Source organism: Ceratotherium simum, chromosome 22 (genome assembly GCF_057802395.1).
Source record: "Ceratotherium simum simum isolate JZ-2026a chromosome 22, ASM5780239v1, whole genome shotgun sequence".
Taxonomy (NCBI): domain Eukaryota; kingdom Metazoa; phylum Chordata; class Mammalia; order Perissodactyla; family Rhinocerotidae; genus Ceratotherium; species Ceratotherium simum.
Genome location: NC_141921.1, coordinates 36,475,409 through 36,500,387, shown reverse-complemented (window position 1 = coordinate 36,500,387; position 24,979 = coordinate 36,475,409). Strand labels below are relative to the sequence as shown.

Sequence of the window (24,979 nt, the reverse complement as noted above, 5' to 3'; positions counted from 1 at the left end):
AAGAGATCCCTGTATTTTCTGGAGATGCTTATATGTTCATTCATTCACTGAGATCAATTTCACAATCTTATTACTAAAGTAAAATTATTCTCATTTTTCTTCCTTCTCTGCCATAATCTACCACCAGCATCTGACCACAGAAAGATAAAAAATTATGTTTTTAAGTAACACAACTGTTATAGGATTAAATTGGCATGCTTCCTGATTGAAATACACTCGCTCCATTTCCACACTGCTTTTTGTCCCCTCTAATGCAAACGTAGCCTCAAAGTGATGTTCCTATGCCATAAAAAAGGACTTAAAACAGTGTCATTCATCACTCGCTTTATTTAGACACTTGCATGTACCTCTCTCCCCAAAGGGCTAGAGAAGGTCTCTCTCTGTACATTTCATTCTTCACAGTAAAGAAAAACCCCATCATTCCCCAAATCAATAAACAAGGGAAACCTTTAGGATTTCTTAATCTGTAGCAGCGACAAGAGCCCAGCCAACCAGCATGCTACTCCACACGATGCAGCTTCCCACCCCGGCCCTTTCTCTCCCCTCTTTTTTAAAGATCAGTAAGATTTAAAATCTGCTCATTTTAAGAGAGATATAGTGATCCACATGTTATTTCTAAAACTAAAAATAAATAATGAGGTTCTTAAACAAGAACGACTTTCTTTAACGAGGTTATAAGATGGCTAGGCCAGCCAGTGGGTGAGGTCAAGCATCAGACAATTCAGTAGTACAAACGAGGCCTCAGCTCAGACACATCTCAGGTGAATAGTACAGGCACTGACCCACAAACCAAGATGCTATTATACACTCAGCTTCTGATAAACTGCAACAAAGACTGAGTGGCCCTATCTGATGAATGCGAGCATGAAACCGGAGGCTTCAATAAAATACACTTGACACCACAGAGATTCCTCAGCCCTAAGTTATGTCGGAGAGAAGCCATAAGCAGCTGGATCAGTCCTCAAACCTCAGCTAAGGATGGATCTTCTTTCCCCCCAATGTAAAACAGCAAATGCACCTATCAGGTGGAGTTGTCAAAAAGAGTTCCCTCCCAACTTTGAAGCATGAGGCAGGGAAACAGTCTGAAGGATTTCTAAAGAGAAAGCTGGGAAACAGAAGGTAAACCAAAAGCAATTTAAACAGGCCACACAAAAGAGAAAAATCTGTTGGAGGTCTTATAAAACAACAACAACAACAACATTCATGGATGGGCAAAGAAAGGTAACAGGGCAGTGGCCTTTGGACTTCAGGGGAAAGTTCATCAAGACGCTTAGAGATTCTCGGCGGAGAGAGTGAGTTCGGCCTCCGTGCCCCGATGACGCTGCAGCAGACGTATCCCAAAAGGAGTCTCCATGAGAGTCCACCTTCTCCACAACGTTAACCGAAGTGAGTGCCCAACACGCCCTCACCAACCTGTCAAACTCAGCGGGAGCTTCTCACCTGACCCTCCGTCCCCTCGGCCCCGCCCTCTGGCAGTGGCTCCTGGGCTTCACCGCCAGGCACGATTCAGGAGTTTCACCTGTGCCAGTCTCTTAGTGATCATGGTGGCAAAAACCAGGCCAAAGAGGACACTGCTGATTAACACATAGTCATAGTCGTCCTTCAGGACATCAAACTGTTTGGATGGGTAGACTCGAGTTTGGTAAATGTCCAAACCATAGGCCACGACCTGGAAGGCAGAGGGAAGGAGAAATCCTAAGAAAGGCAGCCAGTGATCCGCCACAACCTCAAACTCCAGTAAGAAAGGAAATGGAATCCTCGAGCTGTTTTCCCAAGGGTGAAACAAAGAGCAGCTGTCACCCAGGGTGGCTGAGGAGAAGGTGACACGGGCTGGGCTGTGGGCTCGACTCACCAAACAAGTGGACTCCAGGCCTGAGGGGGCTGTGTAGATACCTCTCATTCGAGAAACCGTCTGGTTGTAGTTGATGAATCGCTCTGCGTGTATCTGTACATCTGGAGAATACGGGATTAGGTTCTCCTCTCTGCAAAACATCAGCCAGGACCGGCACTCACAAGGGCTGTAAGGGGATCTCTTGGCTGCCCTGTCTGAGTCCAGGGAGGTTTCCAGGCCACACATCTAGCCTCAAATCTTCCTTCAAGGTCTACTTGTATTAGGTAGTTAAAAATTTAGCAGCTGAATGTTAGGAAGGGCTGCAAGAAAGAAAGCTGTGCAGAGAGTAAGACAGATCTGGATTCCTATCTTCTTCTAAATCTAAAAAAAATAACAGACAACTAGTATTTCACACTAGAGGAGGAAAGTCAGGGCCATTTTAAAACCAAAACATTAAGCCACTAGGCCAGTTCCTGCTCTTCCCTCCAGAGTGCCCCAGTCCACACTCCTCTGACAACCCTACTACATCCATGTGTTCCCCAGCTTTAACCTCCCATCTCTTTCCAGACCATACTCCTCCTTTCCTCATGTGCAAGGACAGATCTACTGTCTTCTGCCCTGCCCACAGTTCCTCACACCCAAGGGAACACGATTCAGGATGGAGGTGAGAAAATATGCAGAGATGATGGCTAGAAATACAAAAATGAATACCAACAGTGACAAGCTATTGGCTTCCCCACATGATCCAGTCCCCATTACCTCCCCCATTACCCCCCACTACCTCATTTCCTGGTGTCCCCACGACTGGCTGCTCCAGCCAGTGGCCTCCTGCCCTCCCTCTAACTCACCAGACATAATCTCAGGGGATGTGCACTGTTGCAGTGGCTGTTCTCTCTGCCTGGAAAGTTCTCCCTCGGATATCCACAAGGCTAGCTTCTTACCTCCCTCAGGTCTTTACTCAACAGTCACCCTTTCAGAGGGGCTTTCCCAGGCCACCCTCTCCAATTTCACCCCCACGTACCCCTCAACCCTTCATAGCCCCTGTCCCTTTTTTATTTTTTCTGTTCAGCATTTGAGTACCTAACACAGTATTATTTCACTTGTTTATCTTATTTATTGTCCATGTCATCTCCCCGACCAAAATGGAAGCTCCATGAGGGCAGAGGTGTCTGTCAGACTTGTTCACCGCTACATCTCTAGCCCCGAGCACAGCAGGACAACACACAGAGACCAAGGACCAAACTTAATCAACATCTTAAGTTTCTTAAGGTCAGAGCCTTCAGCACTGCCAGCATGGGTCCCACCTGCTTTGTTCCGTTGGAATCTCAGGACGGCGGGGATCCAGCAAGGCCTTAGGAAGGGAAAGAATTGCTCCAGAAGGTAGCCCAACTGCACAGAAAGATGTCAACAGAAGTGAATATTCACAGTGATTCCACCCCAGATTACAGCTAGTTACAAAAATGCCATTATCACAGAAATTTAAAATAGAGCTTAAAATCAAAAAATGGGTCAATGAGGCTCCCTTAAATGGCCAAAAACAATAATCTAATAACATGCAAGGGTCTGAATGAAGGTTCCCACTTTTGAAGATACTGGTTTCTTCACATATCATTCTGAGACATCAGAAAATAAAATTCTAGAAATCAAAAAATGGATAACTATGAAAGAGAAGAGCATGGAAGGCCACTTGGACCTCTTCATCCCTCTCCTTTCCCTCCAATACCTGCCCCAACCAAGTGAGTCTCCTTGCTCTCAGCCAACACAAGCCGTGTGCGCGGCTGCAGCAGGGAGGCCGGGGAGGGCCCAAGGACCAGGCAACATGAGAGCCCGCTGCTTTCAGGGACGGTGGGGAATAAACTTGGGAAACTGCCGAGAGGGCTGTTCCCCTCACATTTGAGAACAAAATAGCGATATCAGGTGCCTGTCAAAGCTGAGAGCCCCAAACGCCGTGGTAAAATCACTATGCTGAGCAGCCTGTTGAACAATCACTAAGTCCTGAACTTGACCATATACGGATGAGACCCTAAACCTTGCTAGTTTCTGCAGCCCATCAGCACAGACTATCTATGTTAGGAATGGTATCAGGGCTCAATTTTCTTTGTTTTTTTTTTTTAGGAAGATTGGCCCTGAGCTAACACTAGTTGCCAATCTTCCTCTTTTTCTTTTTTCTCCCTAAAGCCCCAGTACATAGTTGTATATCCTAGTTGTATGTCCTTCTAGTTCTTCTATGTGGGACGCCACCTCAACATAGCTTGATGAGCGGTGAGTAGGTATGCGCCCAGGATCCGAAACCATGAACCCCAGGCCACTGAAGCGGAATGCGCGAACTTAACCATTCCACACTGGGCCAGCCCCAGGGCTCAATTTTCTGAGCGAGGTGAAAAGACACAACTGAGAAGTGAAGTGGTTCATCAGAAATGAGGACTAAGAGAGATGTGTCATCTTTATGGGTGGCAAAGTGGAACTAAGGAACTTGTTCTGCTGAAATAAAGCCCTCCTCACTAACCTTCCCTTGCCGTGGTCAAACAGGGCTCTGCTGGCAATGCATCCCCAGCCCTGTCCTTCAGTGTGGCTGCCTAAGGGAACCTGGTCACCCCGGAGACCCTCCCCTCGTCACTCACTAAGCAGGTGTCGGCTGGTGATGCCCCGCTCAGTGATGGTGGCTTCCATGGCGCTGATGGAGGAGGGGAAGATGTAGGACTGCTGAAGGACCTGGGGCAGCTGGGGACGGTCCAGGGAGCTGAAGGCGGTGGCATTGTATTGCTCGGTACCCTCGTAGAGCTCCAGTACGGTAAACTCGTTGCGCCGGGCCTTGGTGTTCCAGTACTGGTACTGCAGAGAGAAGAGGTGGCAGCTCGGCTGCTGGTTCAACTGGAAAGGGGAAATTACCTGAGAAGACACCTCGCCACAGAGCTCCCATCTAGGAAGGAAGGAAACCACCCAGTTCCCCAGTTTTCTTCCTGGAGACCAAGTTTACTAACTTGCAAGGTACTTCTATCAGGCTCTCCAAAGTTCACCATAAGACAAAGGAATTCTCAAGGCACTTAGAAGTCAGCAATAATAACAGCTAACATCTGCGTGCTCACCATGTGCCGGGCACTGTTCTACGCTGAACTAGAGGACACTCTTACTACCCTACTTCACAGGTGATGCAACAGAGAGCTGAAATAACTAGTTCAAGGGTGTACAGCCAGGAAACACAAGAGCTGGGACCAAACCTCAGCAGTCTGATTCCTGAGCCTAGCCCCCTAACCAGCCCCTCTGCTGCCAACCAGAGGTTCTGGATCCTAGGAAAACACAAAGCAGCAACTGGTTTCTGGAACAAGAGGCAAGAAAAGGATTTATGATGCAGGGAGACCAGCCATACATGCGTGAGCTTGTCATGTCCCTGGTGGTGACACAAGTGTATCTGCCACTCCTTACCACCACCCAGTTCTCTGAGTGCACGATGTGGACAGGGCCCTTGGCTTTCCTCTGCACAGACGAATGGATGATGCGTCCAGTAACACCATCCACGAGGAAGATGCCGATGAAGGTGCGCTCATGGTGCACATCTGTGCTCTCTGTCACCACTGCCAGCAGGTTGGGGTTCAGGCTCTGGGGTGAAGGAGAGAAAAGCTCCTTCAGAACCACGATGGCACATCATGAGCTCCACTCCACCATGAGCCCTGGGCGGTGAGGCAGACCTGCAGCTCTGCCCTGGCAGAGGAATCAGCTTTTCTGGTTAGAAGAGCTTCTTGTTTAGAGTTTGCCATCACTCTGTTTGTTTAGTGTCCACTGAGGGCTGGGTGCCATGCCAGGCGCCTTGCATTGAATCCTGTCAACAGCCTTGCAAAGTAGCTATTATCCACATATTACAGATGAGCAAAGTCTTCAAGTAGTTGACCAATTTACTCAAGTCATAGACACAGCAAATGGTAACTTAAGATATGATCCAGGTCCGTCCACTCACTGACCTGAGGACACTGCTCCAGCATTGCTCATTCCCTCCACCAGTGCCCTCCCTATCGCTGAATTGTGGACAAGTCTCAGTTCTCACCTTCCTTTACCTACTAGTACCATGTGACCACGCCATTCTTGAAACACTTTCTCCACTTGGCGTCCAGGACACCTGCTCCCTGGTTTCTCTCTGCCTTAGCGACCACTCCTTCTCAGTCTCTTCTGCAAGTTCCTCCTCATCTCCCCAGTCTCCTGGGCATTCCTATCTACACTCGCTCTCACGGGGACCTCAGCCACCCTCGTGGCTTTCACACCACCTGTGGGAATGGCAATGCCCAAGTTTACATATCCAGGCCAGACCTCTCCCTGAACTCCAGACCTAACAGACCGCCATCTCAGTATCTCTTCTTGTATGTCTCATCTCAAACTGGAATGTGCCCCAGACTGAACTCCTCTTTGACTGAACTCCTCTTTTACCCCTTTAAAACCTGCTTCCCTCAGGCCTCCCCACGCATCAGTGTCTACACCTGGTACCCGAGTCATCCCTGACTCCTTTCTCTCTAACACAAACACAAACATCCCATCTATCAACATATCCTATTGGCTCTACCTTCAAAAGTATCCAGGGGGCTGGCCTGGTGGCGCAAGCGGTTAAGTGCTCGTGCTCTGCTCGGCGGCCCGGGGTTCGCCGGTTTGGATCCCGGGCGCAGACCGACGCACCGCTTGGCAAGCCATGCTGTGGCAGCGTCCCATATAACGTGGAGGAAGACGGGCACAGATGTTAGCCCAGGGCCAGTCTTCCTCAGCAAAAAAGAGGAGGATTGGCATTGGATGTTTGCACAGGGCTGGTCTTCCTCACAAAAAAAAAAAAAAAACAGTATCCAGAATCTGATCCCTTCTCACCACCCCCACTGCTGCCAACCCAGGTCAAGCCACCATCATCTCACCTGGATTACGACAGCCTAACTGGTCTGCCTGCTCTCCTCCTTGGCCCTCTACAGTGTAGTCTCAACATAGCAGGCCGAATGAATCTGTTAAACCTCGGCCATTTATGTCACTTCTCTGCTCATAACTTCCCAGTGGCTCTTCATCTCACTCTAAGGGCAGAGCGATGGCCTGTGATCAGGCCCCATCACTTCTCTGACTTTAGCAGTGTGACTCCTCCTCACACAGCCTGTTGAGTCACACTATTCTCCTTGCTGTTTCTAAAAGACTTCAGGCATGCTCTGGCTTTCTGTCTGGAAGTCTCTTCCCCTAGATATCAGACGACTCATTTCCTCACTCCTTCAAGTTTCACTAAGTGTCACTTTCTCAATGAGATCCTTCTTACCAGCCCTTGTTAAAATTACACCCCTTCCAAGTCCAGCACTCCCTTCCCTATCCTTGGCTTGCCATCTTTCTACAGAACTGGTCACCCTCTAATATGCTATAGGATTGACCCATTTATTTTCTAATTAGCCTCTCCCAAATACAACCAGAGCCTCCTGAGGACAGGAAACCTTGTCTGTTTTGTTCACTGATGTAGCCTATGGTCCAAAAGAGTGTCTGGCATCCAGCTGGCATTCAAAAAGAAATTGCTGCTTCACCTCTGTGATGTTCCTTCCAAAACCCCATAACCACAGTTTAACCATGAGAAAAACATCAGACAAACCAAAATTGAGAGACATTCTACTACCTGACTAGAACTCTTCAAAACTATCAAGGTCATGGAAAACAAAGAAAGGCTGAAAAACTGTCAAAGACCAGACGAAACTAAAGAGACCTGACAACCAAATGCCATGTGGGATCCTGGACTAGATCCTGGGACAGAAAAGGACATGTGGAAAAACTGGTGAAATCCAACAACATCTGGAGTTAACAGTCTTGTACCAACGTTGGTTTCTCAGTTTAGACAGACGTACTATAGTCCCCAGAGGAAACTAGGCAAGGGCTATATGGGAATTCCATGTGCTATCTTTGCAGCTTTTCTGTAAATCTAAAACTAAGCCAATGGAAAAAAAAAGTCTATTAAAAAAAAAAAAACCTAGGGGCCACCCGGTGGCACAAGCAGTTAAGTGCATGCGCTCCGCTGTGGCAGCCCGGGGTTTGCTGGTTTGGATCCCAGGCGCGCACGGAAGCACCGTTTGTCAAGCCATGCTGTGGCGGCGTCCCATATAAAGTGGAGGAAGATGGGCATGGATGTTAGCCCAGGGCCAGTCTTCCTCAGCAAAAAAAAAAGAGGAGGATTGGCAGATGTTAGCTCAGGGCCTTTCTTCCTCACACACACACACAAAAAAACCTAAAAAATTTGTATAATGAATATAAATCCAAAAATCCTACTCCTAACCACTATTCCTTTCAATATATGAAAAGATAAGTATTCTAGTAAATTTTACCTTACAAAGATAAATTTGAAAGGTCATTCTGAACAAGTAAAGCTGACTGCAGCCACATGGAAGGTACCCATCTATCAAGATTTCAAGTCCATAGCACTAATAATAATGTGAACTGTGTGGCAGGCACCGTTCTAATCACGTTACATGTTATCATTCACCTTCAAAACAATCCTATGATGTAGGTCCTACTAGCCCTATTACGTGGGTGAAAGTGGACGTTCAGGAAGCCTAAGCAAATCACCCACGAGGAACACCTAGTCTGCAGTGGAGCCAAGTCTGAACCTGGACAGCCCGACTGGAGGCCTGCCCTTGGTGGTGCTGCCTCCTGCTTAGTGAAGCAGCTTCCCTGTTGAGTTCCTTGGTCATGTTACCCTGTTCTATTACAATCCCCTCCAACTCAGTCTCTGCTCCGCCAGAGGGTGCAATTAATATTCAGTACTACAGTGATTACGTTCTCTCACAGGACAGTTTTGCAGCCCACTAATCACCTGTCCGTCTCCCTCCCTTTACCAATAACTAGAGTGACGGATCACACAGACGGAGTTTCTGATGGGTTAACTAAGGTTTAACCCCAGGAAGTTCTATCAGTACTACCACTAATGATGATTATAACAGCTAACATCTTTTGGGGAGTGGCCACACGCCAGGCACTATGCTAAGCATGGGTATCTCATGGGATCATCACAACAACCCTAGGAGAGGGCATATCATGTCCATTTCACAGCCAATAAATTAAGGCACAAAGGGATTAAATGACTTGCTCAAGGTCATGTATCTACCAAACCCTAGAGCAAGGAGTCAACGCTCGCATTTCCACCCTCTGCCAGCCTGCCATGCCGGACCTTGTAGAGCACGCTGCGGTCCCCCATGACACGGCCCTGGGAGTGAACGTGCTCGCTGCTGCGCTTCCCCTTCACCTGCACGATGCGCTGTACTTCTGCGGGAACGGTCAGCTCCCAACTCAGCTCCGTGGTGAGATCCTAGGGCAGAGCAAAAGAGCCAGCACTTACAGTCAGGAAGGTATACTTAGGCCTGAGACAGCTGTGGCTAGATGTGTCCTACAGCTCATTATTTGGGGCCTTTGCGCTGGAAGACACCAAGATCAGAGCTCCTAGGAAAACAGCAATAAGGACCTAGTTTGTAAAGAAGTTTTGGAACTCTCGGTTTGATTAAGAAAGACACCAAAGCCAATAAAAAGAGGGAAATATTCAGTAGTATCCCATTGTTTATCTGGGTAGGAGATAGCCAAGGAAAATTTACCACTTATTACTAAAATCTTAGATGCCTGTATACTGAGCCAGCAGGGAATTACTAAGCCGGTGGGGACCTCAAAACGAAGAAACCAATAAACAAATCTTTGTGGTTAAGTATACGTCCATACTGTGGAATTACACGGAGCCCTGGGGTTGGGGGGGTAGTGACTGGAAAGGGGTACAAGGACCTCCTGGGTTGCTGGTGCCATTCTGCTTCCTGATCTGACTGCTGCGTGCACAAGGGTGTTCCTTTTGTGAAGGGTCACTGAGCCGTAACCTCATGATTTTGCAATTTTCTCAACATTATACTTTAATAAAAAATGGGTTTAACAAAATAATGAAGTGGAAAACATTAAATTAAAAAAGCAAATTTCACATTAATAAATATAGTCAATTCCATTTCAATAAGAAAAAATATATATGAACCACATATATATGTGGTCCAAACAGTTGTTTATCCAGTACTGTAAATACACAGAAAGGACAGCAGGAAGACGCAGAGCAAACTACTGACAGGCGTACCACCTGGAGAAGCAGCTGGGCATGGGGCTGAAAGGGTCCATTCACATTTTTGCTTTTGTAATTCTGTTTTTTTTTTTTAATTTTTATTTATTTATTTTTCCCCCAAAGCCACAGTAGATAGTTGTATGTCATAGCTGCACATCCTTCTAGGTGCTGTATGTGGGACACAGCCTCAGCATGGCCGGAGAAGCAGTGCGTTGGTGCACGCCCGGGATCCGAACCCGGGCTGCCAGTAGCGGAGCGCGCGCACTTAACCACTAAGCCACGGGGCCGGCCCTGTAATTCTGTTTTAATTTAACCTTTTACAATGAGAATGTATTCATTCATTACTTATTTAAACTTTTGAAATAATAAAAATTTTTATCAAGAACAAATAAGGCTTCAATGCCACAGGCTCCTGTGAAAACATCAGAATTCACTAAAACATCCCCAGAGAATAAAGTCACCAGTAAACTCACTTGGAGGTCAAAGCCTCTCAGACCACACTTGGCTTATTTTCCATGTCAGCTTTGCCTCCTTCGTCTGCCCTCCGTCGATTACTCCAATGACATCCTCTGACTCCACTGCCTGCTGACACTCACGTGCCAGGTCACTCCTCTCTATCGGCAGAGAACTCTCTTTCCAGCTCCCTTTTTTATCAACTTAGCAGGTCAATTTTTTTTCACCCACAGGGTAAAGAATGTGTTTTCTGGGTAGACCATTTCCTGTGCTGTTTATGCTAAAGGTTAGCTCTTACAAAATGTCAGGAAAGGGTACTGCATTTTTAAAACAACTAAAACATAGATGGCATTTACCATGTGCCAAGCATTGCTTTATGTGATTTACATGTATTAACTCCCTGAATCCTCACAATCCTACCAAGTAGATACTATTATCATCTTGTTTTACAGACAAGAAAACAGAGGACCAGAGAAGTCAGATGCCCAAGGACACAAAGTTAGTAAGTGATAAAGCTAGGTTTCACAGCCAGGCAGCGGGGTCCAAACTCCTAACCTTTATGCTATAGTGCCTCTCCGAAGGCCTTACGGACAGGATGGAAGGGCCCTCTGGGGCGTACACACTGCAAATTACTCCTCTACACAGCCCTGCTAACAAGGCCAAGGCCAGCCCCTTCTGAACCTCAGAGCTGGACTTCAGAACCAGTGTGTATCACTATTTGCAAGACTTGGACTCAAGTATGTCAGGATCAGAGCAAATCGATCCCATTTCTAGAAATAAAATTCAAAGCACACATTCTATCAAAGGTGGGTCAATAAGATCATCTTCATATAGAAAGGACTATTACTCAGTCACCGCTCCCACCTCCCACCCTCCCAAGAATGGAGAACATCCCTTCTCTCTGCTATAGAAAAGGAACATGGAATGAAAGCTCCATGAGGGCAGAGACTTTGTCTAAGGTGCACTGCTCTTTCCACAGCACCTAGAACTATGCCTGCCATGTAGTAGCTGCTCAATAAATATGAAAATGACTGACTTTGAGTCAGACATTAGGATTATGCTAAGTTTACAATAGAAAAAATAGTGTAATTCACTTCTAGGCGAAATAACACATCCCATCCCTCCTACAAAGGGTCCTGCCAGGATGCCCCTTCCCTACCTTTCGAAGTCGATATCCACATAGCCGTCCCTGTTCTGCATCCACCAAATAGAAGAAGATGGATGGGGCGAGCTCATGTAGCTGTCGTAAGACATTCCGAGTGGCGGGGAAAGCTGTGACCTTGAAAACCACAGAGAGCCCAAGGAAAGAGTTAAAGGGAAAGGAATCGTGAGTCCAGTTGCTCAGGACTCATTAGTGTTTCCCATCAAAGAGAGCCTTAAGAATAAAAGAGCAAATCTTAAAAAGAATTAAAGTCTACTGAACACAATTAGGGCTTAAATTTAGTCCTGTTAAGACCCTGAGTTGTCACAAGTGCAGAAAGAGCAATCAAGTCGCTTAGAGCTGCCCTTCAAGCCCAAATGTGTCCTGACTGCAGACAGCTCCCATCTCTGGTTGACCAGCTGCTGTCTGACCACCCCTCTCCCACACCTGACTCCACTTGGACGTTCTCCAGCCACTCTGAGGATGCCCTACCTTGTACTCATCATCTATCAACAGCAGCACCTTGGCATAGTCTTGATCCATGACGGGGAGAAGCAGAGACTGCAAGATGGGGCGCTTCAGCACTGGGGGAGCCACCTGACTCCACTTTCCAAAAATGGGATTGAAGACATAGAGAGAACTCATTCCCGTCTCCTGAAATGCACAAACTGTCAGATTCCACTGATATGAAAAGATGCAAACCCTAAGGATAAATCTGGAAAGCTCAGCTATGAGGGGTTCCCTAGTCTTCACCCTCTTTGTGGAAAATAAAATCTTGGCTGAAGGTGCATGGTCCTCGAGGCTAATGTGTCAAAAGGATAAAAGTCACACTGCCACTAGCTGCAAAGCTAACTGAGAACTGGACGTGCTGAGGGACAAAGCAAAAGGTCAAGCACCAATTCAGCAACCTTGGGGCAGCCATCCCGCAGAGTGTCCACCAAGCCGCTCTCTACTAACGCTAGAAGAAACCCACAGACAGCCGTCTAACTGGGAGGCAGAGCTATAAATAGCTTTGTGCCCTGCTCTCCCTCATCTAGAGAAGAGAAAACAGCCGTTCAGCTACCAACAGCCGCCTGTTTGGGAAGAAGCAGAGCTGGCATACTACAGATCTGGTGACATCACACCCACTTTACAATCAGTTCCACATCAGTCCTGGATGGGTCCTCCACTGGGGCAAAAAACAGGAAGAAACAGAGCTCTAACCCCTGAACACCTGACTTTAACTCACAGAATTCCAAAGGCCTAGGAGAAATTTAAGTTACAAAACACCAAAAAGCCATCCCCACTCTGGCTCAAATCAGAGGTGGCCGGCCTCACCTTGTCCTTTACCAGGAGGGTGCACTGTGGGGGGTGGGGGAAATGGGCGGTAGTCCTCTGGACCATCAGTTTAAAGGAGGAGTCTGGCTTGACGCTGGGGAGATATTGTTTCCACAGGATGGTGCCAGAGCTGCTCTCAATGCCAAAAAGCTGCAAGATAAACAAATAATTGGCTCACTACTAGAAAGACAAACCAAAGAACTGATTCTATCCTTGAAAATTAGAACCAGTGCTATCCCCTACCAACGGGTTTTTGTTTTCCACTCCCGGAACCTCAGGTTTGGTCCCTGGGGCTTAAACCCCTCTCACCTTGCCTGAGGCTGTTACCATCACCATCATCTTCTGGAGGTTGAACTCATCTCTGGCCAGGGTGTCAATGTTGATCTCATTCTTAATCTGACTTCGGGGCTTCCGGGCATCGTAAAACATCTTCCAGAGGTGGGAAGTCCACGCCTGCAGCAGGATGAGCTGGGAGGAGAGGCGTTTCAGGAACATCCCCAGCAAGCCGTCTGGCGTCAAGGAAAAGGTAATGCAGCTGAGGCTCACTGCTCATCAGACTAGCTGTTTCCAGCAACAAGGTACTTGCTTTTCCTAATGAGGGGTCTCTCCCTCTCCTGTGGAGCATTCAAGTCATCCACAACCCAGGCTACAAGCCCAAGGGGCAGTTCTGTGTCTGATGACAACAGTCTCACACACAGGTACAGCCATGCAGGAACTTCAAAACCTACTTACCTGGCTCTTAGTACTTCACCTGCTGGAATCTTGGAATAGGAGACTAAGAGGTCAGGGATCAGCCATGCAGGATGCAGCCATGCTGTGCATGTGTCCACCACAGCCCCACATCCAGAATGGCCAGAGGAAGGCTTCTGGGTGCCATGACAAGACCAGAAGAAGGAGGGTGTGGGGGTGCAGGGGTGCAGATGTATGTGTATCATGAAGAGGTACTTCTACTTCCCACTGCTTCATTCCTACTTTGTCAACTATTTAACCTGCACCCAAGAGACCTACCTGCAACCCATTCCCAGGGCAATCCTTCATTCTACCCCTGACTCTGTCAATGAGGCCAAAATCTCCATAGAGTAGATTTGGTCACCAAAGCAAGGTAGCATGGTAAGGAGCACGGCCTCTGGGGTCTGGCAGACCTGGATTAAAATCCCAGCTCCATTACTTACTAGCTGGGTGACTTTGGGAAATGTACTTAACCTTCTGGCTTCTGCTTCCTCATCTGTCAAATGGCATGTAACCCATTGGGCTGTTGCAAAGATTAGACCACATGATGTACATACAGGATTTCGCACAGTGCGGGGTTCATGGTAAGTGCTCACTGAAGAGGACTAGTGCCTTTGCTTATCCTAGTTTCCATCAACCTCAGCTCAAGGAAGAGAAGTGAGAGACAACCAGGACAAGTCATAGGCACCCAGTCCACACGCACACAGTATATACTTTGTTGATGCAAGTCAGGAAAACAAAGAATTAACCAAAAGCTAGCTGTGTGAGCAGGCAACAAGCAACAAGGCAGCAGGAAGCAGATTTTACCTTGAATTGCTGGATCCAGGCAGCAGAAATAAATAGTAAAGTCAAATTAATCCTCGGCTTAAGAAAATCTGCAATGCCTAGCAGGGTGCCTGGCCCAGAGTAGGCCCTCAACAAACACCTGTTGGATAGCGAGGGGAATGGACAGAGGGAGAGGTGGCAGGCAGGACTGAATCAGAGTGGAGTGACCCGAGTTCATCCTGGTGTTGGGACTGTGGCTGGCTTCAGAGGGCACTGGGCTATCACCACAGTAACTGGATCAGCACAGTCACGTCTCTCTGAAAGGTGTGGCTGCTGCTTTGGGGACAACGGATGTACAGTGCCTGACACAGTGCCGGACAAACTTCAGGTACTCAGACAAGTGTAGCTCTTACTATACTAAGTTAAGGTTCTTTTTCCTTGTGATCTTTCCCCAGAGAGAGTCACAGGTCACTCCTTTCAGAGAAGAGAATGGTTACATAAACCACACGGGCAGAAACGCATTGGAAACTGGTCAGAGCTAGTTCAGAACAGACTGACAAAATGGCTGCACCCAGGAAGCCAGGGACACCCTGAGATAGCATCTCTTGTGGTCCAACTAACAAACCCACTCCCAGAGCACCCTCCAGCAAGTCTGCTGTGCCAGCCTCTTTGGTTCATACCTGCCTTCTTGCCAAATTCTCCTTCCAGCTCAGCCTGTGCCCCAGTCAGGGGGAGATCCACCATCTCTAGGCACACCACCTCTGCCAGTGACTCCTCACGGCTCCACAACACCACCTTCCCTGCTACAGAAGCCATGGTTACAAAAGCTAGGCCCGCCTCCCCCATCATCTGAAGGGACTCTGCTAGGTGGCTCAGAGATCCCCCGTAACTCTTGTGTAGAAAGAGAAACGGCAGAACAAGGGGCTGGATTCAATAGATCAAGTGAGAAAAATTCTATATCCCACCCTAGAATGCTAAGGAATTACTCAAAAGCAGGTGACACACAGCTCTGGAAAAAATACTCAGGGTCTACTCCACTTAAATCTTTCCCAGAAGCCTATCCATAGCCCAAAAAATATAGTCTGACTGGAACTCAGGGACAGGCCTGAAAAAAAAAAAATGGGTTGAATGACATCCACTCACCCAGCTGCTGCAGGAAAAGTAGCAGATGGTCCTCTGTCTGGACCAAGGCCCGGTAGCCCACCGAGTCATCCTTCTTTAAGAACACCTGGATGTACAGCTATAAGCCAAACAGTCAAGACCAGTGCAGTCAGCGAGAATCCAAATGCCTCTCAGAGCACCAGACCCCAAGATTCAAAGCGTCAGGAGCTGTGAGAGGTCCAGATCATGGCACTCTTTGATGTGTAAACAACACAGCCATTACCCAGACGCCAATATAACATGTATTCACAGGAGCCAACGCAACAGTCCCAGGCTGTAGCTCAGACCTCTCCCTGGGGGAACTCAAGAACTTCTCGGGGACTACATCATTCATCATGCTCCAATTACACAAAACAAAGCAAGCAGGAGGCCAAGGTTAGACTCTACATTTTAGAGATGAAGAAGCCACCGCCCAGAGAGGCTGTAGAACACAACTAAATGTGCGCAGAAGCGATGATGGACAGCGATTAAGAGTGCAGGCTGTGGAGTTAACGACCTCTTACTAGCTCTGTGACCCCGGACAGAGTCCTGATTCTCACTAGGCACAGCTTCCTCGTTTGTGAAACATGAGCAGTAATAACCACTTCACAAGACTGTTGAGATGGTTAAATCAATTAGAGCATAAAGCTTAGCATGGTGCCTGGCACAGTGACCACTTGGCATAAATGGTACCTGCTTTTACTGTTACTCACAGGGACTTAAGACAAGTCAGTGGCTCAGGAAGAACTAGGGCCCACATCCAGAGAGCCCTATTCCAGGCCCATGGCTGTCACTCGGCCCTCAGGAAAGGGAGCCCCATGTTGAGAAGCCCAGAGGGCAGAGCCTGAAGACAAGAGACTCCAACTCACCCGCTCTGGCTGCGTGCCCTTCTGTTCCAGGCTAAAGGTGATCGTGGTGTCAAGCAGCCGCCGGCCCGTCTCCACTAAGTAGAGGTTAATGGTATAGGTCTGGTTGAAGCAAGCCAGCGAGTCCTGGGGGTACAGATAGCATGGGTCAACTGGAGGGATTCCCCAGAGCAAAGGCCCGCAAAGGAAGTCCAAGAATTGGGGGGTGGATACCGTAGAGAAGGAGCCGGGCCAGGTGAGGAAATACATGCAAAGGAAAATAAAAAAGAAAGCTGAATCCCAAGACAGAAACAAGGTGCCTGAGGAAGTAAATGGAATCACAAGCACTACACTTGTTCAGAGGGAGCCAGGGTGGTGTAGCAGAGACTTCCCAAAGAGGGTGAGACTGAACAAAGGGAGACCACAAAGCCCTTGGGAAAAGCTGAGGAGGGCTCCACACTCGGCTTCAGTGCAACTGCCCAGATTGCCATTCAGCTCTACCAGCCGGGATCCCAAAAGAAAGGGGGAAACTGAGGCCCAAAGGAGAAAAGTGGTTCAGTACAGATTCTAGGGCTTCTACTTCCTAATCTCCCAACTAAAAACGATAAAGACACACATGATTTAACTTCCAGAACTCAGAAAACCCCACCTGAGCCTGGGAACTCGAGGAGACCTGCTCAGATCCCAAGCTGCTCCCCCAGCTTTGTTGGGTGGCCTCCTGTGTCCCCAGGTCTGGCACACTGCCCAATGCCACACCCACCTGTGGACTAGCCTTCTCCGAAAAGCTCCCCATTGACCCATCTTCAGAACTGCCAGGTTTCTGCTAGGGAAAGGAGAAGGACAGGAGAAAATTTAGCCAAAGGGTCACTTCCTGGTCACCAAAATGAAGCTTTCACTTCTGTGTCTCCTCAGCACCTCGGAGAAGACAAATCTCATTCCTGCCCACAAAGCCGATGCAACCCTTAACAGTTCCCGGTTGAAAGTGAGGTCGTCATATTAGAGTCCCATTCCTAGGACAGAGGAGGTGTGCAGAAAGCTCTATAGATGAAGTGAGAACTTATTTCTCAACAGCCTCCTGCCCCTCGGGATCAAACTGACCAGGCGAATATGTCCAAGCTTTTGGTTCTCAGGGCTCCTGGCAGAGACGAGGAATGAAAACCCCAAGTGCTGCTCGTTATTCTCAGTACTCACCACTTCATTCCGACAGGTCATGACTGCAGCCACCGTCTTCTCCCCGGTGGTGGCAAAGCTCACTAGCGCAGTCTGGGGGGAAAGCAGGGTGTCAGTTCCCAAACGAGGCCTGTACTAGCCAGCAGCCTTCCCGAGGGTCACCTCTACAGGGAGGCCCCTTGGCCTTGGAGTTGAAAGTGCTCCCGACTTCGGAGCATACTGGCCAGAGCATTTGAGAGGAGGCCCCAGTGGTGAGGCCCCAGGAGGCCCACAGTGGAAAACAGGCCTCTCCCCCACCCCCAACCCAGGCACAGGTCAACCCTAAATCCCACACTGCTCTCAGTATCTACTGGGAAGCTCTAATTAACGTCCCCACTTTCCTGCGGACTCAGAGGAAGGCACTAGCTTTATTCTAAAGATCCTTCGCGACTCTCAGAAGTATTCCACTTCTGCTCTAAGGTTAACCCCTCTCAAACTACTACGGAAAGATGTCTTCTATCTCGAGCAAAGGTCTCCAGCTTCAAAAGCAGGGATTTCTAGCTCCATGTCTTGGCTAGATCCTCCTGAATCCTAGCAAACCATATTTTGCTAGGTTACCTGTGGGAAGTTTTTGAGCAGACTCAGCTCCGCATGATGGTAGTGCAGCAGGGCATAGTGGCTTGGGGACAACTGCAGGAAGAACTGGGCCCGAGAAGGACCCACCGGGCTGGGCTGTGTGGGCAGGACCCGAGGTTGGAATTCACTTGCAAATTCTAAGTCGAGAGACTGGGAGGCAAGAAGGAGGAGGATTAGGGCTGGAAGCCAAGAAGTCACTGATCCCTCCCAGGCCTGCATCCTCTGCCCCACTTTGCCAGTGAACGTAACTAGGCCACGGCAGTGGCTCCAGAAGCTCCCATTCAGGTTCTCCAAAAACGAGAGCAGCCCATTTCCCCTTACACTCATTCAGACAGAGGCCTGAACTCCCAACGGCTGCCAAGGCTCAGGAAGGAAGCAGCGACACCTGGGTAAAGACTTTTCTAAGTGGTAAGGGCCATGTCTCAGGCCAGGGGAAGCAGCGCTAGCCTCTCACCTGCAGTGGGATCTGCCTCAACTCCCACTCTGTCTCCAGGGCCAAGGTCTGGAGGGAGCGTGAGCTCGGGTCCAGGCACACCAGGACAGCCTCATCCACCACACCACAGGCACCAGTGAGACCTTGCAGCCAGGGAGTCGAAACCCTGACCTATGGGAAAGACATTGTAACAGGAGGCCCATGGGGATTTTTACACTTCCCTCAGCTCAGCAGCAATGTCATGCCAGATCCCACTGGGGAGCCTAAGCACAAAGGTTCTTCATGGTTGGTTCCAAAGGAGTTCTTCCCATCCCCCCAGCCTCCAGAGACCTCCAAAGCTAGAGATAAATCACAATTTTATTTATGGTTACTGGAGAAATATACTAGATTGTTTTTAATACCTGACACTTCAGATAAGCATTTCTCTACTGTATTTATCATATGTGGTTTCCTATCATTATTTTACAATATTATCTTGTAAGATAGTTGCAGTCAATGAATAGATCTATACAATTTTCTTAGCCACCTCAAGAGAACACCATGTGCAAACGTGAGGGCTTTAAATAAACACTTGAAGAGGAGAAGGCAGCCTCCAAGTGACCAGAATCAAGGACTATAAACGGGTTTTGCATCTACCCAGCTGAGTTCCCTGGTCCAAACAAGGGCTCTCTCTGCTCCTTTCACAAGGAGCAGATTCAAAAGGCTCCTCGAGGCAGATGCCTGACCATACCTGCTGAACAATCTCTCCATCTTCCACGTTAAACTTGACAATGTTCACATGGCTGAAAGGAGCAACTCCGAGGGCCCACACCACCCCCGAGCCGTAGGAATACACCATCTGGTAATGGATGCTGTCACTAAGAGAGGGAAGAAAAGGAGGGAGCAACAGCTTTAGCCATAGGACCATCCTCTGGGTTCCTCCAAAACCAGGCTGCCAGGTCCTTAGCCAGATGTCACAAACTAGCAGTCCCTAAACAGGTTTTGTTTGGCTCGCAGTTTGTTTGCTTTTTTAAATTTGAATGGGTTGTCAAAATCTAGAGGTGAGATTTTACATGTAAAAATCAGATTTCTAGCTTTTCTTAAAAAGTAAGATGCAGCGACAGTAAGCCTATCTACACTCCCATAGGGCACCAATCAGCTGAGTAAGGCTGCCCCCTCGAGGTAGGCCAGGCATACTGCAGTTCCCAACAATCGCCCCTGGGCCTGCTTTGCTCCTGGATGCTATGCACTTGGCCCTATAGGAATTTGAGTTTTGGTTCCCTGCCTTAAATTCTGAAAATGGCTACACATGGTCTAAGCAGATCCTTTCCTTTCCTCCCTCCGTCCTGCTCCTTCCCAGCTTCAATGCTTCCCACCAGCAGGACCTCTGCAAACCATCTCAAATCTCACTCAGCTCCTACCCTGGGCTCTTCTTGAGTTGTTCTTATCTTACAATGAATGAAAGGCTCAGTCTGACTTGAACTAGAAGTCAAAAGGCCCAAAGTCCTATGACCACGAGCGGGTGCTACGCCCCAGGCTTGACTGGCTCTAGTGACCAGCTGGAGTTTTCTCACTGCAAAGGAAACTTCAGAGGTAGCCAGGGCCTTGGAGTTCAGGCCCAGATTGAGTGAGCCCAACAGGCTACCCAGGACGCCAACACAAGGTAAGCCTGAATCAAAGCAAATGCTTCCACCCTCAAGGAGAAAGAGGGGCTTGTAGAAAGCAGGGCCAGGTAGCCGGCACCTGGTGGGAGGGCAGCCTCACCTTTCTGGGAGATGTTCCACCCACTTCAGGTGCCCAGTGGAGAGGTGATGGAGGGCAAGAGTGGTCTTCTTCAGGACTGCAATGTACCTCACTGACTCCTGCAGGCCCACCAGCCCAAGTGCCTGGAAACTGAGCACAGGGACAGGGGTGAGCACTGCCCCGAGCCCCCAGAGCCTCAGGCTAGAGGAGACAATCCAGACCACCACCACCACTGTAGCCTGGTAGGTATGAAAATAGGCTTTGAGTCAAACACGTCTGGATCCTAATCCTGGTTCCGCCTCTGGTTAGCTGACTTGAGACTGCACTTTCAACCACTTGGCTACTGCTTCCCAGAAACCCCCTGAATCGCCTAAGGGTTGTTCCCTCCTTCTCCCGGGACTTCACAGCAACCAGGCCAACTCTCTATCATGGCACCCGTCAGGCAGTACTGTCATTACTGGTCTACATGCCTGCCTCCCCCAACAACAAGTTCCAGGATGACAGAAACTCTCGCATTCACACGTGTGTTCCCACTGCCTGGGGGCTCACCAAGCGTTTACCAAATGAATTACTACCAGAAGATGTATAAGCTAAGGCAAGCGATCCTATCATTTAAACAACTTTAGCAAGATGTAACAGTAGCTCTAGATGTAAAAATTAAAACACTGGAAGTTTCATATTATGTTCTTATATCTAGAACATGGCGAAGCTCTCAAGTCACGTAAGATTAGGACAAGCATTCAAGTAAAGACTACACGCTGCCCCCAGCACAGAGCTCTGCATCTAATAGGTGCTCAAAAGAAGTGCTGGCTGAGTAAACACACGTGTTCCATAACCTCAAGAACAGCAAAAACTGGGTGTTTGCTGCTCTTTGCCTCTGTTGTGGTCCTTGGGGAAAAAGCCAAAAGGCCAGGAGTCGCTGTCCACACAGATCTGCGTTCCAGCAAAGCCTTGAACCAAGTCAAGATGAAACACAGCTTCTTCCCCTCTACCTGCCACTGTCCAAGGTAATTTCCCAGTTCAGGCCCCCGATGTTAGTCTCCCAGGAACGCATGATCCGGCCTCCATTGGACACAGTGATTGCATCTAGAAGAGAAAAGACCACAGTGAAGTCATCTCCCAAACTACTCAGCTGAGCCTCCTAGGGCCTATGAGCAGTGGCCTCTCCTCTGATGGATGAGAGCAAATAGAAGCTATCTGCATACCTGTCCTTTCCTGCCAGGAACACCCCTTCTTCTTTCCCTACCAGACCCTGTAAAAAGGAAGGAACCAAGGAGCAGGGAGATGGAGCTGACAACATGACAGAGACAAAGCCGGACTCTGCTTACCCTGTCCGTAGAGCAGCATGGCATCCACAGCCCCCTCTGCCGTGCCCTTGTCAACATGGCGCCACACTAAGAGACACGAGAGTCAGACATTACTAGGAACCGGAGAGAGGGAGCCAAGAAGACGGGTAGGAGAAAACTTAAGAGGTCTTCATTTGCACAGCGGTGTCCAATTTTATTTCAAGGGAGGGAAGGATTACAACTAACTGGCAATGATCCACTTCCACTCACTGGGTAACGAGGGGAGGAGGGGTTGACAGGAGCCACTACTGTCCCAGTCTGAGGTCCCTGTACTTCCTGTGCCCACCCACTACCATCAAACATAAATAAACAATGACAAAATTAACAAAATCCATACAATTCACCAGAAAAATAGTGACAAATTATATTTCCATGATTTTAGTGCCCGAAAACATCCATAAAAGCAGTGTAAGTAATTTACGGAGAATATTCCAACCTTTACTGCAAAACTGATTAATGCGTTTTTTGCAGCAATATCTTATTCAAGAACACTCAAGACCTGGGCTTACGGAATAAACTACAAAGGCCAATTATAGGAGTATCTTAAGTATTCAAAGATGACAAGATATTAAGAAAAAAGGTATCAGAATCCAGTAAGAGATCCCTCTTTTGGCCGACTCGTCCCTAATTTGGGAATCAGCCAGGCAGACGTCACAAGCCACAGGCCTTTTGGATCCACTACGTCAGCCATTCCATCTCGAGCTAACGTCTGCACAGTTCACTCACAGATCTCCCCGGTCCGAGAATTCAATGCTGCAATCACATTTTTCTCTGTGGCCACAACCAACTTCTTGGATCCAGGGGAAAACTCCAAGGAGGCAAACTTGAGCTTCCCAACATACTGCTGTCTCCTGGGGAGAGAGAACAGGGAAATAAATGTAAAGGGCCCAAACCACCACTGCAGAAAATACTTTGGAAAAAGGCAACTGCACAAATACATGAGGTTATCACCATCATACCTATCTTAGAACGTATGAGAAATGTTTGTTAACAAACAGATCTGACCAAAAGCAAGATTTCTATGCAATGTAGTCAGAAGCAAAGGGAACAAGAAGAGAGAATACCCCCTAGTAGATAAGAAACGCGACAGTCTTCCTTCTAAATGCAAGCACATATTTTGCTCGAGATAAGTGACACCCAAGAGAGCACGTGGCCTAAATCCCACTAGAACAAACATTACAGTCCTCTCTGTATTCGATAATAGTGGGACTAGACACTCATGTTACATGCGACAGAAGAGACACAAACCCTGTTGTCAACGAGCATACAATCCAACTTTCCCTTCTACTTTCACGACCTCTGGAGAAAAAATGATGCCAATTTCCCAACAAAACTCCAGAGACTGGGTCAGGCCTTTTGTTCTCTACAGCCTTTTCTAGCTCACACCATGTTCAGGATCCATTTGACTCATTATTCATATTTTCCTTGGAATATATCCCATCACTTTCAACACTCCTACCTAAGCATAAATGGAACATACTAGCTTTGCATGGATACTATCAAATACACAGGAGGTGCTTGCACATTCTTTTTAATTAAGAAGTACGGCAACCACTAGCTAATTAAACACACATGACGTTTACACTGAATTTCTCTTGTTGTGATGTTGTTTGCTCTACTTTTTCAAAAAAAGAAAAGACTAAGCCCGGTAGAGAGACAAGCTTATATGACATTTGACAGTTTCTACCTGCATTTTCACATACTTTTTCGTTGTACGCACTGAACAATCTGACGTATGTAGAACAAGCATTATTACTCTCATTTTACAGGTAAGTAAATCAATGTCTACTGACATCAACTAATCTCTGTCAGAACTAGACCACAAAACTAAGACCTTCTGACTCTAAATCCCATGCTCTCTTTTAAACTAAGTGCTGCCTTTATCTGGACTATAAAAGTAATGCCTGCTCGCTGTAGAAAATGTGAAAAATACATAAAAGTATAAAAAAGAAAATGAAAAATGCCTAAAATACCACGACCATAAACTTTTTAATGTTTTGGTGTATTTCCTTCTATTTATTTCTCAATTTGTAAATTGCATATACCTAATATTCTGTTTAATTGGAATATCATATATTCTGCATACGTGTAATATATACATATCATACTACGCATTTTCCCACATCATTAAAAACGTGACTTACGTTGCATTTGTTACACCGTCTTATATCACATACTTATATATCTGCCCCGCTAGACTGAGCTCCTTCCCATCTCTGTATCCACAGCATCTAGAACATCTGTCCCACCACAAGCACTCAACAAATACATCAATCAATTTGTCTGAGACACAAAAGACTTCACAGAGGAGAAGATAGCTGAGCTGGGCTCTGAAGGATCGTGTTCCCTGATTAGTAATAATGAGCAACATTTACTGACTGCACTCAAGGAGCCAGGTATTGTGCTAAGTAATTTAAAGGAATTATCTCATTCATCCTTACAGCTACTGTAGAAAGTAATGAACTATTTGTAAACCCATCTTACAGATAAAGAACCAGGCACAGAGTGGTTAAGTCTCCTCCCAAGATCACACAACCTTTAAGTGACAAAATTGAGATTCAAACAAAAGCAAGCCAACTCCGGGGACTTAAGGGAAGGGATGGGTGAGTGAGTGAGTGGGTGAATGAGTGAGTGAACGAATGAATGGCACTTAGGGGCTGATGTGAGTATTGGACGGCCCTGTCCTGAGCTGGAAGGGAGGAGAAAGAGGACTCAGTTTAGGACTCAATAAAACCCAAACCCCTGTTCACAAGCCCAAGAGATGCCAATTCGAGGAGGAATGAGAGTTCACTGCAGGCTGTCGACTTGTGACACACAGTGGATCAGAAACCTGACGGCCACAGAAACGGGGCCCGGCGGGGGAGGAGGGAACAGTGACCTCTGACCAGAACCCCGAGCGTGCCTGAACAGCAGGGCCGGCTGCATCGGCTTGCGACCTGTATAGTTACACAAGGACCGGCTTAGAAGCGCCCCCAACACTTGGTTGCATGCTGTGCTGTCGCCACCTTAAAACTCTTAATTTTTGAACGAGAGATCCCACATTTTCATTCTGCACTGGGCTCCGCAAGTTACGCAGCCAATTCTGCCACATGATAACGATAACCTCCCTCCCTTTAGCCGACAGAAGACAGGTGCTTGGAAAATAGCCACATATTTCCCGAAGAGGCCCGACACGTACGCACCAATCAAACTTGCCCACTTGGTCTTCGTAGACCGCGGCCGCAGGAACAAGCAGGGCAGCCCAGAACCAGAACCGGGAAGCCGCCGCCGCCGCCATGATGGGAGGCCGGTCCCGCCCGCCGCCGGCCCGGCATGCACCGCGCCGCAGGCCCCGCCTCCGCGGAACCATAGAGTTGGGACGGCACGCGAAGTCCCGGGTGGGGCGCTCAGGACTCGGA

At 48.0% G+C, this 24,979-nt stretch overlaps 1 protein-coding gene across 4 annotated transcripts; it reads right to left on the bottom strand.

Moving 5' to 3' along the window:
• Positions 1–309: 309 nt before the first annotated feature.
• On the bottom strand, positions 310–24,945 carry EMC1 (ER membrane protein complex subunit 1). 4 transcript variants are annotated; one of them, XM_004425645.3, is made up of 23 exons: positions 24,764–24,945; positions 22,308–22,432; positions 21,564–21,629; positions 21,228–21,321; positions 20,257–20,385; positions 19,244–19,370; positions 18,535–18,684; positions 18,063–18,230; positions 17,487–17,558; positions 17,056–17,118; positions 16,320–16,442; positions 15,454–15,550; positions 14,991–15,113; positions 13,126–13,325; positions 12,817–12,966; positions 11,992–12,153; positions 11,518–11,637; positions 8,988–9,125; positions 5,255–5,428; positions 4,453–4,663; positions 3,136–3,220; positions 1,853–1,982; positions 310–1,669 (listed from the first exon to the last, which is right to left on the bottom strand). In XM_004425645.3, the coding sequence occupies exons 1-23, from the start codon at positions 24,928–24,930 to the stop codon at positions 1,490–1,492; spliced, it is 3,054 nt and encodes a 1,017-aa protein (XP_004425702.2). In that variant the 5' UTR covers positions 24,931–24,945; the 3' UTR covers positions 310–1,489. The 4 variants fall into 4 exon arrangements, with proteins under 4 accessions (XP_004425702.2, XP_014639415.2, XP_014639414.2 ...); XM_014783929.2 differs by having other exon boundaries at positions 14,991–15,110; XM_014783928.2 differs by having other exon boundaries at positions 17,056–17,115.
• Between the last annotated feature and the right edge of the window lie 34 nt (positions 24,946–24,979).

Bases quoted from the DNA above. Each gene is read 5' to 3' on its own strand.
- EMC1 (XM_004425645.3), bottom strand. From the start codon at position 24,930: ATGGTTCCGCGGAGGCGGGGCCTGCGGCGCGGTGCATGCCGGGCCGGC. The intron at 21,630-22,307 runs GTGAGTGAACTG...CGTGTCTCTTAG, and splicing joins TTCTCGGACCGGGGAGATCT to TGTGGCGCCATGTTGACAAG. The intron at 18,685-19,243 runs GTATGGTCAGGC...TCTTTCCCATAG, and splicing joins ATGGAGAGATTGTTCAGCAG to GTCAGGGTTTCGACTCCCTG.